Source organism: Euleptes europaea, chromosome 7 (genome assembly GCF_029931775.1).
Source record: "Euleptes europaea isolate rEulEur1 chromosome 7, rEulEur1.hap1, whole genome shotgun sequence".
In the NCBI taxonomy this organism is placed as follows: Eukaryota; Metazoa; Chordata; class Lepidosauria; order Squamata; family Sphaerodactylidae; genus Euleptes; species Euleptes europaea.
This window is the reverse complement of record NC_079318.1, coordinates 1062980-1079457: the sequence shown is the minus strand read 5'-3', so window position 1 is coordinate 1079457 and position 16478 is coordinate 1062980. Positions and strand designations below refer to the sequence as shown.

Here is a 16478-nt window from a genome sequence, read left to right as displayed (position 1 = left end):
TGAGAGTATGCTGTTTGCGAGTGGATGTTTAATGAGAAAAGTTCGTTTCTTCTTTTTTAATGAAAGTATAGTAAATCAAATTATTTTCCCATTCTTGTGTGTTTCCTTTGGTATCTTTTTATCACCTATTCCACAGCTACCCTTCAAATGCTCTAGATCCCATCTGCTGTGGGTTAAGTTTGCTATGTATTTTTTATTTATTATTTCAGTTTATATCTATCTATCTATCTATCTATCTATCTCTATCTATAATATTATTATATAACAGTTGGCTGTTGAGGGGTGGGACTGAGAGCGGTTCATTAGGAAGGCTCCTCTTGCAAGAGGTAAAAGCACTTGGGCTGAGGGTCAGCAGGACCCAGAGTTTCTAAAGAGTTGCTGTTTCCTGAGTGAGGAGGGCTAGTGTGACTGGGGTTAATTTCTGGCTCCGCTCTCTGTTGTTGGCTGTTGAGTGGTGGGACTGAGAGCTGTTCATTCAGAAGGCTCCTTTTGCCAGAGGCGCAAGCCTTTGGCGCAAGCCGAAGGGTGAGAGCTGAAGGGTAAGAGCAGGAGGGCTCTTGCTCTGGGGTTCTTAGCTTGGGGGTCAGGCCTGAGGCCCCTGAAAGCAGCTGACAAGTTTCTATATTTTTAATGTTTTTATGTTTGAGCATTTTTGCTTCTTCAAGCAGGGAGCCTTTTTGTTTTTATGTTTGAATGTTTTTGCTTCTTCAAGCAGGGAGCCTTGAGAGGCAGTTTGTCAGGGGAACTATCAGAGTAGTGCAGGAAAGAAACTGAACAACTTCAGCAATAGATCACAGTAGTGTGGCTAGTGAGGGAGCTGAGGCTGTAACATGCAAGGTCTGTGGCATGTTTGTATTCTTACCTGAGGGTAACAATAATTACACTTGCAGCAAGTGTAAGTTGGTAGCCTGGTGGAGGAGGAGAAGATACAGGGACTTGAGGCATGCTTGTACACACTCCATTTCATAAAGCAAGGTGAAGGGTTCATGGACAGAACGCATGAAACACTCTTTAGGGGGCAATAGGAGGAGGAGAGAAAGGAATCTCAACAAAAGGAGGTGCAACCAACACAGGAGGAAAGTACATGGAAGAATGTGACCCACAGGAGCAGGAAAATCATTCTGATCCTCTGTTGCTCAGCAATCGGTTCCTGGATCTCCCCATAGATACTGATTCTGGACCACTGGAACAAGGGCTACACCTTCCCAAAGCATGAAAGAAATTTCTCAGGCTCCTGCACATGAGAGGACTCGATCTTCCACTCCACAATTTAGGAAGAGGTGTGTTCTGGTAATTGAGGATTCCTTTCTGAGAAGGGTAGAGGCTAAAGTATGCCAACTGGGCTTGTCGTCTCGAGAGGTCTGCTGCACGCATCCAGGATGTGACATAAAGGGTAGGAAGACTCATCAAGCCCACAGATTATTACCCTTTCTTGCTCATTCATGTGGGAACAAATGAAATTGCCCGACACAGCCCAGAATGTATTAAAAGAGACTATGGGGCTCTGGGTAAGAAGGTGAAGGACCTGAGGGCACAGGTTGTGTTTTCACCAGTTCTGCCTGTCGAAGGTTGTGGCTTAGGAAGGGAAAGAAGAATACTACAAAGTAATGACAGGCTGCTTAGGTGGTGTCATCAAGAAAGGTTTGGAATCTGGACCATGGCTTACACTTTCGAGAAGAAGCTCTTCTATCCAGAGATGGTTTGCACCTCATGAGGGTAGGAAAAATTGTGTTTGGTGAGAGCCTAGCAAACCTGATAAGGAAGGCTTTAAACTAAATCCTATGGGGGAGCAAGACAAAAAAAAAGGATGTCCTGGGTAACTACTGACCCATCAGCTTGACTTCTATACCGGGAAAAGTTTTTGAACAAATCATCAAACAGTCATTCCTTGAGAATTTAGAAAGGATGGATTTGATTAATAAGAGCCAGCACGGGTTTCTCAAGAACAAGCCATGTCAGACTAATCTTATCTTCTTTTTTGATTACGACCTTGCAGGATCAGGGAAATGCTGTAGACATAGTTTATCTAGATTTCAGTAAGGCTTTTGATAAGGTTCCCCATAATATTCTTGTTGACAAATTGGGAAAATGTGGTTTAGATCCTGTTACTGTTATGTGGATCTGTAATTGGTTGACAGATCGCACCCAAAGAGTGCTTGTTAATGGTTCCTCATTCACTTGGAGAGGAGTGACTAGTGGAGTGCCTCAGGGATCTGTCCTGGGCTCTGTGTTGTTCAATATCTTTAGAAATGATTTGGATGAAGAAATAGAGGGGATGCTTATTAAATTTGCAGATGATACTATATTGGGAGGGGTAGCAAATGCGGTAGAAGACAGAGCCAGGATACAGCATGATCTTGACAGGCTGGAGAATTGGGCAAAACCAATAAAATGCATTTCAACAATGATAAATATAAAGTTCTGCATTTAGGTAGGAAAAATCAAATGCAAAATTATAGGATGGGGGAGACTTGTCTTAGGAGTAGTGTGTGTGAAAAGATCTTGGGGTCTTAGTAGACCAAACACTGAACATGAGTCAGCACTATGATGCGGTAGCTAAAAAGGCAAATGCGTTATTGGGCTGCATCAACAGAAGTATAGTAAAGTGATGGTATCCCTTTACTCTGCTGTGGTTAGACCTCACCTAAAGTATTGTGTTCAGTTTTGGGCACCACAATTTAAGAAAGATGTAGACAAGCTGGAATGTGTCCAGAGGAGGGCAACAAAGATGGTGAGGGGTCTGGAGACCAAGTCCTATGAAGAAAGGTTGAAGGAGCTGGGTATGTTTAGCCTGAAGAGGAGAAGACAGAGGGGATATGATAACCATCTTCAAGTACTTGAAGGGCTGTCATAGAGAGGAGGGTGCCGAGGTTTTTTGTTGTTGCCCCAGAAGGTCAGACCAGAATTAATGGGTTGAAATTAAATCAAAAGAATTTCCGTTTAGACATTAGGAAGAATTTTCTAACAGTTAGAGCAGTTCCTCATTGGAACAGACTTCCTTGGGAGGTGGTAAGCATTCCTTCCCTGGAGGTTTTTAAGCAGAGGCTAGATGGCCATCTGTCAGCAATGCTGATTCTCTGACCTTATAAGAGGGAGGGCATCTTCTGGGCATGGACTAGGGGTCACTGGGTGTGTGTGGGGGAGGTAGTTTGGAATTTCCTGCATTGTGCAGGGGGTTGGACTCAATGACCCTGGTGGTCCCTTCCAACTCTATGATTTTATGATTACATATATATAATATCAATATTATATTCAATTTATATGTAAGTGAAAGCATTGTTGAAAGCACAGTTTGCTGCTTGGTAGCTAAAGAGCGCATTCTTTAAAATTTAATGAGAAACTTAAAAGTCCTTTTCTCATTCTATATCCATCCGGTAGTTGTTAAGAAGAAGAAGAAAAGCTGCTATAGATAATACATTACGAATGTCTGCTTTACAGTGTATAGAAAAGAGTGTTCTGTTCTCTCTTGCGAGCTTCATCACTCGTCAGAGTGTTTAAAAGCTTTTTAAAATACTAGAATCAGAGAACAAAACAACAAAGAATATATCAGTCACTCTCTTACTCCTGAAGATGTTTTCTGCATCTGGAGGCTGGGATCAGCACTAGCTTCAAGAAAGATATAATTACCACACACAAAGTGTGGATGACATATGGCATCTTTAAACATCTATGTCATGCATTGAGAATTCCAAGCACCATCATGAAACCCAGACAGGGTAGTGGTTAAAATGATGGACTATGACCAGCGAAACCTGGGTGCCAATTGATATTCTTTTACTTTTTATTAACCATGCAGTTTGATTACTGTAATGCACTATATGTTGGGCCAGCCCTGAATACAACCCAGAAACTGGGTGCAGAATGTAACAGTGGCTGGTTGGTGGGAACATACTTTGCCTGTCTTAAAACAGCTACACTGGCTGCCAGTTTGTCTTCAGGCTCAATACTGGGTGCTGGTTGTAGCCCTTAAAGCCCTTAAAGCCTAGGACCCATATATCTATAGGACCATGTCTTCCCCTGTGTGCCAGCTGTGGTTGTCAGGTTGTTACCTGCTGGTTGTCATCCCAGTTAAGACAGTCCAACTGGCATCTGTCAGAGCCCATGCTCTCAAAGCTCCCACCCTGCGGAACAGGCATCTTAAGGAAGGGAGGGGGGCACCATATTTAGAGGTAGGCCTGTTGATTCGTTTCGTGCTGAACTGGAAATCTGCCGAAGCAAGTTGAATCGGGGCTTCCCAGTTCGTCACGAACTGAAAGCAAAAACTGCAGAGATTCTCGAATCCGAACTTGCCAGCTTCGGGGAGTCTCTGCTTTGAATTCATCAAGTTCGGCTTCGGGGAATGCAGCCGCGGCGGCGCCTGCTTTCTTTGTTTCAATTAGAAACAATTTGAAACAAAGAAAGCTCTTCCTCCTCGAGGCAGTCTGCCTTCGAGGAGACAAACAGCCAACCAGCAGTGGCCAACTGGTTCTTCTGGCCAGTCAGAAGGGATTCTCCATTTTGAACTGGGAACTTCCTTGTTAACATTTCCTCTTTTGTGGTTCACACTGTGGGCGTGGGACAGCTACAGTGTGAAACCGCAAACAAGGAAGTATTTTAAACAAAAATTTACCAGAGAAGAATAGGAAAATTTTTCCTACTGACCTAAATGACCTAAATTGCTGATTAATTTGAAACACAATCATATTTCAGACAGCAGTAGTTTTTCCTTGATAGACTGACAACATTTTGGTTTCAAGGGATTTAATATGTGATTGGTTTGCTTGCCAAGAAGCAACGTCCTGCTTAGCCCATTGATAAAAAACAATTTGTGTTGGCTGTCCCTATTATTTAGGCACAAGCTCATGGATGTAAGTGGAAAAGGCAAGGATTTGACATCCTTGCATAAGAACATTGTTCTTTGGCTCTTAATACATTGACCTTGCAGACTGCAGATTATTTTATGTGTTGAAAGCACTAAATGTTTGCTGTTGGCAGCTATTTGACATTCCAAACAATATTTGCATTATAACTAATGTTGTTTTAGTAACAGACCTCAATACCTCGTACATATTAATAAGGTATAATATAACATCTTTTAAAAATTGTGGCAATACATAAATCAGATGTATGAATTGATCATATTCCTGTCTCTCAGTAATCTCAACCTAGGAAAACGTGCAAATGAAAACGGAATGTCTATGCAGAATGAAAACTTTGAAGAGATCATCAGTTTACCTATGGGAACAAAACCATCAAGATTGGATGCCCTGAACAATGATGAGAATGACAGCTCTGAAATTCCATTGACTCCAATTTTGGCCTTTGAAGATAAGGGGACACTTGGGCCATTGCCTCAGGTAGATAACGTTCAAACACATCAGACAGCAGGTAGGTTTGCTTTAAATGTCTTCAGCCCATTTTAATTTCTAATTGATATCTGAGATGAATACAACAAACATCTGGCTTCAGTGTATTATGAACAGCTTCAGGACATGGAAGGAAGCATTGCATATTCTTCATACTCTTTTATATTGGCCTGCAGTTTAAAAAGAAGAGAAAGACCTAAGGACCTGATGGCCGGTGTCTTTAGACTTCCTAGTAATGCATGACACCTATTGGGTGGTAAAAGGAGTTATTCACTTAAAAAAAATTAATTTCAAGTAATTATTTCCTTAATTTTCCAGAATGTATGTTTTATAAGGAGCTGTACCCTTGTACAACTGTTCAATGGCACATATATAATAAATGTGCACATATAATATGGCACATATTATAATAAACAATCAATAAAATAAAATGCACTTCAACAAAGAGAAATGTAAAGTTCTGCATTTAGGTAGGAAAAATCAAATGCATGATTATAGAATGGGGGAGACTTGTCTCAGCAGTAGTGTATGCAAAAAGGATCTTGGGGTCTTAGTAGACCAAACACTGAACATGAGTCAGCAGTGTGAAACAGTAGCTAAAAAGGCAAGTGTCCAGATCATGCAAAGTGATGCTATCGCTTTACTCTGCTCTGGTTAGACCTCACCTAGAGTACTGTGTTCAGATTTGGGCACCACAATTTAAGAAAGATGTAGACAAGCTGGAACGTGTCCAGAGAAGGGTAACAAAGATGGTGAGAGGTCTGGAGACCAAGTCCTATGAGGAAAGGTTAAAGGAGCTGGGTATGTTTAGCCTGAAGAGGAGAAGATTGAGAGGGCATATGATAACCATCTTCAAGTACTTGAAGGGCTGTCATAGAGAGGAGGGTGCCGAGTTTTTTGTTGTTGCCCCAGAAGGTCAGACCAGAACCAACGGGTTGAAATTACATCAAAAGAATTTCCATCTAGACATTAGGAAGAATTTTCTAACAGTTAGAGCAGTTCCTCATTGGAACAGACTTCCTTTGGAGGTGGTCAGCGTTCCTTCCTGCATTGTGCAGGGGGTTGGACTAGATGACTTTGGTGGTCCCTTCCAACTCTATGATTCTATATATAATAAATCCTGCTCCTCTGCTTGTTCAACACAAGGTCTGAATCAGACCCCTACATGTGATTTGGAATGGTGTGGGGGTTTTTTGGGGAGGGGTAACTTTCCTAATCCCAGGAAAAAGACAAGCGTGTACGCCTCCATACACACAGGATATTGTGCAGAGCTGCTGATGCTGTCCTGTTTCCCTTTTGGTGTGTTTACTGTATGTGTAATTGAACACAACTGAACATCTGCACAGCACTTCACCGGAAAATAAATATGATAACTAGATGACAAGGCCAGTGCTCCTATACCTTTAACCAAGTAGGAATTTCAACAGGTTCAGGCAGGTTTTTGCTTCCTCGTGCTCTATCATTCTGGGGCTCTAGGGAAAAGGGTAGCGCTCCAGGATGGGGCTCCAGATCACGGCCACCCTGGCCCCAAGCAAGGAGCGGCTGAGCCCCTGTGCAAGGAGAGAGTGAGCTGCTGTCATGAGTGGGCTCCAACGGGATGTTTGCCATGTCAGTGAGTGCTCTTGTGAGCTCGCCACACTGACAGCAAAGTGCTCGCCACTGGCAGGATGAGTAGGTAGGTAGGTCAGGCAATGACTGGCCGGCTGGTGTGGCAGCTAAGCAGGCAGGTGGGGCACTTACCATCAGAATGGCAAGCGGGTGGAGCATTTACCGATGCAGTGAGGTGCTCGCTACTCGTACAGTGGACAGCCTGCTTTCCTTTTCCTTATTGTCTCTCTCCATTGGGGGCCATTTTCGCCTCCCAGTCCATCTTTGATTGGGTGCATGCCCAGCTGCTGCACTGAAGCTGCCATTGCCCACATTGGCTCCAGAGTGCTGTGGTTCTGAGGCAGCACTGGAGAAGCCGGCCAGTCAGAGGCCCTCCATAGCCCTCCCCCCCAGAAAGGGGTCTGGGGCAACTTCCCTGATTGCCCTGTGGCTAAGACCACCTCTGAGCCAGTGTCACGTAGTGGTTAAGAGAGGCAGGTTCTAATCTGGAGAACCGGGTTCGATTCCCCACTCCTCCACTTGAAGCCTGCTGGGTGACTTTGGCCAATCACAGTTCTCTCAGGATTTTCTCAGTCCCACCTACCTCACAAGGTGTCTGTTGTGGGGAGGGGAAGAGAAGGCAATAGTAAGCTGCTTTGAGACTCCTTAAAAGTAGAGAAAAATGGGGTATAAAAACCAACACTTCCCTTCTTCTTCACAGTAAGATGAATCTTTAAATACTCCCTTTTCTACGCAATGCCTGTCCTCGTTTACATATAGTTGTCATCAGCAGTCGCTTTCTGTTGTTCGTTTATATAATAGAATATTATGTAATTATTGCACATTATAGCAGTGAAAATCAATTTTATCTGCTGATCTGTCACTTGTTGTCTTTTTCTTATAGAAGTTGTCTGATTTCTGCTTTTGAATTACCAAAGGCAAAGTAATCATCTCTGCAGCCAATGGAGTTCCTTCCACGCCATGAAGGAGTGTTATATTTTTTGCACTCTCGAGTTTTCTAAAGACTTCTTGACAACCGAACAACTTTTTTTTTAAAGGACCGTAGCAAAACCAGCAGCAGAAGAATTTATTGGGAATAGACCTGGATTATCTTTCAATCACATAGATTTCACCACTAGAAAAATCATATTACATGGGCATAAATTGCTTTTTTCCAGCACGCTCCTTTGGTTAGCAAAATGGATTTTTTCCTGCTTTCTTGAAGACAAACTGGATTCTAACAGTGACGGGCTAATCGGGTTAAAGGGCCTGTTGTTGTCTTTCTGTTTTTGTTTTTCTGTATTGAGGATGGGCAATCTACAGTGTATAGGTACAATGTAAAATCAGCAACGAATCTTTTACATTTTACTGATTGAATACTTGAAAAGTAAACACCTCATTGCTCTACAAGTAGGGCTGCTGGGGTGTTTTTATTTAAACCTCCTGGTTTAAATATTATTGCAGAGGACTCTTAATTATGGGGGCAAAATATAGGCTTCTGTATCAGGTTCTTGTAAATGTAACTCCTTCATGGACATTCTGTATATTTAGGCTTCACTACTGTTGTCTTGCATTTTATTTTAAAATAAAATAACAAAGCAGGTTTTAAAATGTGAAAAATTGAAAGCATTATTTTTTCATGGATGAGATGAAAACTTGTTATCATAGATTATTTATTAATTTTGTTCAGTACAAAATAAATAATAGAAAAATGTGGTCAAAACCTGTATTTCTAAACTTGATTTTTTTTTGTTTCTACTTTGTTTATGCCAATCCAGAATACAGTGAGCACAAGGACAGGAGAACACTCTTGAAGTGGTGGCATGTGATCATTGCACACAGAGGCCATGGATATTTGGGGGTGGGAGGAGTCTGAGTTTGTTTAATGCTGGTCATCTCAAAACTGTACTGTGCTGGAAATTCAATTAGAAGGTTAAGACCTTCCTGGCTAGTAGAGGGAGTAAATCAGCCAGTTCCACGGTTTCTACAATTCCTATATATATAAGATATAATATTTTAAATGACCAAACTTTGTAGTATGTGTATCTCCATTAAGCATCATATGAAATATTTGTACTTGCTGACCCAGCGCCTACTGGGGAGTGGTTGGAAAAGGCTAAACAGGAAACCCCCAAACCCCAGCATGCACAGACCAGGGCACAATGTTGGGATGTAAACAGCCTCAATTTTATTGGTTACAGATGAGAAAGCATTGGCATGGCATAGGGGCTGGATCCAGGTCATCAGCCAACCCGCCTGCCAACTGATGATTGACCTACTCCCAGCCCACCTGTTGAAGGGTAGTTTGGAAAGGCAGTCTGTGGGACACCACTTGGGCTTGAGCCACTTCATGATTCCCCTGCCCCTTGGAGGGAGGCGGCCCTGACAGCCACCGAACTGGGCATGTCCTCTCCAAGGCCTCCCCTAAAATCCCTTATTGGGATCTCCAGAGTGGGGAAAAGGGGCACACAGGCCGGCTTTCCCCCAAAACTAGATCCGGCCCCATGCAAGCACCGCCAAAACGTTGTGACAAAGAAACTGAACAAAGGTCACAGAACCAAAAATACCCTGAAGCAACAGGAAAAGGAGGGAGGGAGGGCAGGACAAGTTGAAAGGCTGAATGACCCGGGAGATGAGGTGAGGGCCCAATAAATGCCTGGCCGGCGGACCAAAGTGAATACTGCAGAACTGCGCAACACCAGAACAAACCCGCCCACCCCAGCCTCATCAGGCAGTGCCTGATTGGCCTATTCAAGGAGGGCCAAGGCCAGGGGAAGAAAACAGCTGGGCAGGAAGAGTTCCCACCAGAGAGACCTGCGCAGCCGCAGCAGCTCCCCTGCCGCCACTAGTGATCCTTCGGCCACCCGGGCCCAACCAAACCCACATCGCCCTTGTGCTGCCCCGGCCAGCCAGACTGCCTCACCTCCCCCGCAGCCTTCTTCCAGCCCGCCCCCAGCCCCCAGCCCCCAGCCCAGGCCAGCAAACAAGGCTCGAGGTGAGTCCTGAGCCCGCGCTTTTCAAGTATCTGGAAGTGTTGATGCATAACTTGCCATTGTGACGCTCAACAAATAAATTTTCTCATTTATATATTAGGTGAGTAGAACAGTGGAAATTTCAGCTCAAATCAAACGAGTTGGAGTCAGTCATAACTAGGAATAAAGCAGGCTTTGGATATGGCTTTCAACCATATTGAAAGAAGCAAAGAGGTAACGTAGTGTTCCTTTCTCCTTAGAAGTATTTCAACTTCTTTGTCAGGATCAAGAGGTTGGGATGAAATAGGCGTTGCTCTAATTCAGCTTGCTGGTATGTATAGTGTGGAGTTCTTGCACACATGAGTTTCCCTGTTCTTAGTTTATGGAGTCAGGTTCTGAACTGACCTTCTTTTTCCAGTAGTCTGGATCATGACTCCATGGTAGAACTTCTGTTTCGTATGCAGAAGGTCCTAGGTTCAATCCCCAGAATTAGGGTTGCCATTCTCCAGGTACTAGCTGGATATCTCCTATTGTTACAACTGATCTCCAGCCGACAGAGATCAGTTCCCCTGGAGAAAATGGCCACTTTGGCAATTGGACTCTATGGCATTGAATTCCCTCCCCTCCCTAAACCCCGCCCTCCTCAGGGTCTGCCCAAAAACCTCCCACCAGAGGCAAAGAGGGACCTGGCAACCCTACCCAGAATCTCCAGTTAAAATGGCCAGGTAGTAGGGCTCCATGTGAGATTCTGGAGAGGCTGCTGCCAGTCTTAGATCAATTGTGTGACTTGGTATAAGGCAGCTTAATATGTGTTCAGTCCACAGGAGTGAGTCATCCTTTGTGCTGTTCAGCTTCTCCTTGTTCTTTCCCCTGTCTCTGCTTCCTTACTTCCCTCCTATCTTTTACTTTTTGGGTCTGTGACACACTTTGGCTAACAGAAAGTAGACTTTGTTGATCAAAGATGGCGGCTGGCTTCTAGCAATCTTCAAACCCGGCTCACCTCTTCTATTTTATTTTTCCTCTTATCAGTTCTTTTTAGCTCTATTTTAAGAAACATACTTAGCCGCATGTTTTTCTGGACATAAAGAAAGAGAAAGGAGTATTCAGCAGTGAAACCTTTTTACAAGAGAAGAGAATAAAAGACCGGACTAATGGGAAGGAAGAAGCGCCAAAGAACCCACACGGACTCCCGTTCCCCGATAAAGTCTGCAAAACAACTCCGCATGGACGACTTTTTCACAGGGAGTGAAATTCTCCTGTAAATTCCACTAATCACCCTAAGAAACTAAGTGCTATGAATTCACTCAAAACGCTCTCTCCTGAGTTACAAAAGGAAATAGAATATCTATCAAACATCCTAAAAGAAAATCTTTCAGATTTTATTGAAGACCACTGTCTTCTTACAAGCCAAACTGTTATAGCAATCTTCCGGCAACTAAACTCTATCTCCTACAAACTGGACTTCTTACAAAAAAAATTCCCTGCCAGGCACAACTGTAGCCCAGACGCCCCCCCCCCCCTTTGAGCAAATCTTTCCAGACCCATGACTAGAAGGACTCTATTCAAAACCAAATGATCCAGGATATCCACACATTCCCAAGCCAATCAAATAATAAAATTCAAACAGTCCAAGATGTGCATATATCCTCAAGTCATTTAAATAACAGCAAAACCAAAACGAGTCCTGACAAAGCAAATGGGGGGAAACCTTCTGGCTTTTCACATTAGTTGCAAAGAAACCAAATTGTCCTAATTATAGCAGAGAATTGTATAAACAGAGGGCGATGGACAACAAAGAAACCTGCACCGAATTCTCAAGGCAGTTGCTGCACATAGAACCCCAGTCTGTTGACTTCGAAGAATGTGAAAGGCTTCCAAAAACTGCCTATAGCCTAAGAATACTTCTGAAATTTAGCAGCATACTAATCTCATCTATGTTTCTGAAAATGCAGAAATCCCTGAGCAGGTTTGAAATTTCTGTCAGTAGAGTCTTCCTTGATGAAAGCATAGTTACTCTTTTCCCCACTAAGCAACAGCCACAGGTGCCTCTGCCAACTCCTGATTACACCAACCTTGAAAGTGAAGGGCTGCAGTCCTTATCTCACACTGCGATAGGGTCAAGCTTTGGATCCTATCCAGCTGACAGAAAGCAAGGGAAATTAACCACTGAAATACAGGGTGAGGCACAGCCATTAAATTTCTCCCAATCATCAGCAACAGAAGATGATAAAGATCCAGAGTCCCTTTGGACCAAGATCAAAGAACTCAGTCAACCTCTTGACATGGAATATTGCAGGCTGGGCCTCCAAGAGGACTGACGACCATTTAACTCCTTTTTGGCCCTATACGATATCATCTGCCTTCAAGAAACCTGGTCCAAAGAGCCGCTGCAGGCAGAAGAATTTATAATAAACAACCTTCAAGCCATCACCAGGGAGAGAAAAAGAAGAGCAATAGGAGGCCTGGCCATTCTTACGGCCAAAAGATTACATGCGACTGTAACTTCGCTGTCACCCTATGGCCATTGGGCACAGGCCTCCCTACTTCAGCTCAGGGGAAAAAACAACATCCTGGTTATTAATGCATATCTCCCTTCTGTTGGCACTAAACATCTGATCCAGGAAATATGGACAGCACTCGAACAATATGTGGACCTGCTCCTTTGGGCTGAGAATCTGCAACAACAGTGTAAAAATTATTTTACTTCAGAAATGGCAGTACAACTTCGAAGCTCTATGACTTTGGACAGCCCAGCAATTTCAGCGATTACATCATACCAACGTCTTATCACTGGTTGGACACAAATTCTTTTAAAGCAACCATGGAATTGCAAGACCCAACCCCTCAGGAAAAGTAAATCTAAAGCTGGTTTGACGCAGAATGCTATTCTGCAAAGAACAACCTTGTGGCAAAATTCAAACAATATCTACTAAGTAAAGCAACCAAGATTCCTCCTGAGCTCAAAATCCAAAAACAGCGGTATAAAAATCTTCTAGATGAGAAAAAAAGAAGAGCACAAAGAGACTCTTGGTCCCAACTGATTCAAGCCACCAAGTCAAAAGACTCAATAACTTTCAGGCGCCTAATTAAAGCTGATCTGCATATACAACCCTCAAATCCTGGATGTTACATCTCTCCTTGTCTCTGGGAGTCCCATTTCGGGGCACTTTTCTCTTCAAGAACAGACTGCCACAGCCCCCCGAAGATTCAAACATAAAAACCTTCCTTAATGGCCTCCGGTAACGGCTAAAGAAGCTAGCAAATTAATAAACCAACTAAGACCTGGATGTGACATGATAACCACAGAGATGATTAAATTAAATGCAGACTGGTGGGCCCAAATGCTTGCAGGCCTCTTTACTCATATAAACCAATGTACTCACATCCCTTCTGACTGGGGACTTTCAATTATTGTGCCAATATATATAAAAAGGAGAAAAATCAGACCCTGCTAACTATCGCCCAATCAGCCTTCTTAGCACCGTCAGTAAACTTTACGCAATATATTTATACTGGAAGCTTCTCGACTGGATTGCTAGAGAAAACATACTGCTGGAAGAACAAGCAGGCTTCAGTGCTGGACGATCCACTATAGACCAGTGCCTAGTACTCCATCACCTCGCAGAGAAATATAGCTCCAAACCAAATGGAGCACTGTACGCAGCCTTTGTGGATTTTAAAGCAGCATTTGACAGTATATCTAGGTCCAGGCTATGGTCAAAATTTGAGAACTCCTCAATAGACCCAAGACTATACCTGCTCATCCGCACGCTGCATGAAAGGAAGTATCTAAAAGTAAGATATACTTCTCAAGGCCATCTTTCACGCCGGATCCAACTTGGAAAAGGAGTCAAGCAGGGCTGTATCTTGGCCCCTTTACTTTTTAACTTCTATATTAACACCCTGGCGCAACAATTAAGGAACCCAAGCTACCATCCACCAAAGCTGGCTAATAGAATGATTCCTGCCCTATTGTACGTGTATGATACAGTCATCTTGTCCTACTCACAAGTGGGCCTCAGAAGAGCCCTCCGCGCCCTTCACCTTATACTGTCAGGAAGAAAAACTCTCAATAAATTACCAAAAAAACAAAAGTTCTTGTCATCACTAAAAAAACACCCAACTCATAAATGGCAAATCGAAGGCCACAACATCGAACAAACCAAATCTTTCAAATACCTTGGTGTGGTCTTTCAGTCAACCGGACTCTGGAGAGTACAAGTGACTAATGTAACAGACACTGTCTATAAATCATCCTCTGCAATACTAAAATTTCATTTCACTAAAAGTCTCCTACATTCCAGCAGCACTTAAAGCCTTCCAAGGAAAGGTCATTCCCCAGCTTCTATATGAGTCACAGCTCTGCATTTACAAAGATATTCGTCTACTGGAAACGATCCAATCGAAGTTTCTGAGGAAGATACTTGGAGTTCCAAGATGTGTTCCGAACACCCTTCTCCGATTAGAAACTGGAGTGATCTCTTTGGAGTCCAATATGTGGATCTGAGCATTTAACTATTGGCTGAAACTCATATTCAACCCTATTGGACTAACCCCTCTGACTCTAGCTGATAATCACTGCTCAACTTGGTAAAGTGCAATAGAGAAGATGCTCCAGAAACATCAAACAGAGACTCTTGGACCACGCCCTTCAATCAGACAGGGCTCAGATTCATAAATATTCACCCATCTTGCAATAACCATCTTTCCACCCTGCAGACTACCTTGGATTCCTGGAAGTATCCAAATATCGAAGGGCCTTTACTCTTGCACATTTCAATGACTATGTCCATGCAAAACAGAGAAAATGGAAACAACAGAACATGTTCTGCAGCAACGTCCCTTCTACAACGATATAAAATCGCAGTCCATTCTCCCCATATTGTCATCCTTTCCTGGGAGATTGGAAGACGCTAAAAATTCCCTTCTCTTAGCAGACTCCTCTCAGGAGATAACCATTCAAGTAGGCCAAATTTTGCCTCCGGTCTAGTGGGGTTCGTAAACAGCTAATTGAAACCCTTTCCCCATAGAAGATCTTTCCTCCTCTTCTTCAAATCATCCTTCACAGAATCATCAACTTTTATTATTTTATTATTTTAACCTAACTTTGATTTTTATTCAGAGCTGATATTGTATCGAAATAAAACTTGATTGATTGATTGACTGAACTAACAGAAACTAATGCTTGGAAAGCCTGACATTGTTGTGGATACCTAGCGACATTCAGAATGGCCACTGAAACCCAGACTGTGGTCTTACGAGATCTCGATGGGCATTCATCTCTTAAAGCTACAGGCATTGTTTCTATTATTGCTTCTATTGTTTTGGGAGTTTTTAAGCCCCCAATCTAGTTAGTGTAGATTTCAGGTTTTTCTGTGCACCCGGTGCTACCTTTGTCGGTCCTTAGCCCAGTTATGTGATTTTTTTATCTACACTCCAGGGCCCAGTTCAGAATCAGATATTGTCAGGTCCTCCAGTCAACCTAGGTCGTCTCAAAAAGTCACTCGCTCAGACAGGCATGTCAGAAGCAGGTAAACGTTTATTGAGAGCATCTAGTAAGCATGGATACACTTCAGCTTCAAAGCTGCCAATAATGAGCTGGACTACAAGGCCTAACTTAAAGCATGGTGACATGATTACATCACAGGTGCAAGATCAAACAGCCTGGGAAACAGCGAGATAGCGGAGCACAGGAGGAAGAGTGAAACAGGAATCTAAACACGTCTTGGCCGTTAGCTACTCAAGGTCGGGGCTCGGGAGGGGAGAGGAACAGGGAGTGGGAATCACAGAGCAACTGAACAGCAAACGCAGGCCTAAAACATGTCAAGAGCCTGAACCAGGACTTGACCGCTTGTACGGGTCAGACCTGACAACAAAGTTGAAAGAAACAAACCAGTAGACTTCCTCACAGATATATCAATATATCTAATTCTCAACATGGCCAAATCTGTGGATACTTAAATCCAAGATCAGGGACATGGACAAGACAAGACAGATTTGGGGGGGGGGGGGTTAAAAATCTCCAAAATGATACAAGCAGCACCTGCAGCTTTAAGAAAATATTGCCCTCAGTGTTAGGATAGCTTGTGGATGGGAAGGATAGAAGGAAGTAGGACTCCGTCATCCCACATGTAAGCTGGGTGGCCAGGAAAGGAGATGCCACTGCCTCCAACCACTTGAGGCAGGCTGCGGGGGCGGGGGGGGGGCGGAATAAGCCAAGCAAGCAGTAGTGGTGCTTCAGCTGGATGAGTTGCCTTGCTGACTGGGGGTGGGTGGGGAGAAGGGGGCAGCAGTCGCACTGCCAGTGAATGGACTGCCTGGTGATAAGTGCGTGGCTCAGGGGGTGGGGGATGGGAGTCTCCCCCCATGAGCCTTGCGGGTCCCCACCTGTTAATGTATATCTTCAGACTTGAAAGAAAAGGACTGGTATTTAGTAGTAGTTTCTGTGGTGGACATCTAGGCAGGTCTGATACATAAGACCCTGAACACACTCACTCTCTTTTCCTTCCCAGCCCGATAGCTATTTTCTAACATCCCACTTCCCCATACAATTCTAATTTTGCAGGATCATGAA

The 16478-nt window shown here is 43.5% G+C and overlaps 1 protein-coding gene across 1 annotated transcript in view; it reads left to right on the top strand.

The window, feature by feature from the left end:
• MAP7 (microtubule associated protein 7) overlaps positions 1 to 8162 on the top strand; it is a 141361-nt gene extending 133199 nt beyond the window's left edge. The window contains exons 18-19 of the mRNA XM_056853833.1: positions 5135 to 5367; positions 7837 to 8162. Coding sequence (XP_056709811.1) covers positions 5135 to 5367; positions 7837 to 7847 — 244 coding nt within the window. The 3' untranslated portion in view covers positions 7848 to 8162. The remainder of the gene's footprint in view (positions 1 to 5134; positions 5368 to 7836) is intronic.
• Positions 8163 to 16478: the final 8316 nt, after the last annotated feature.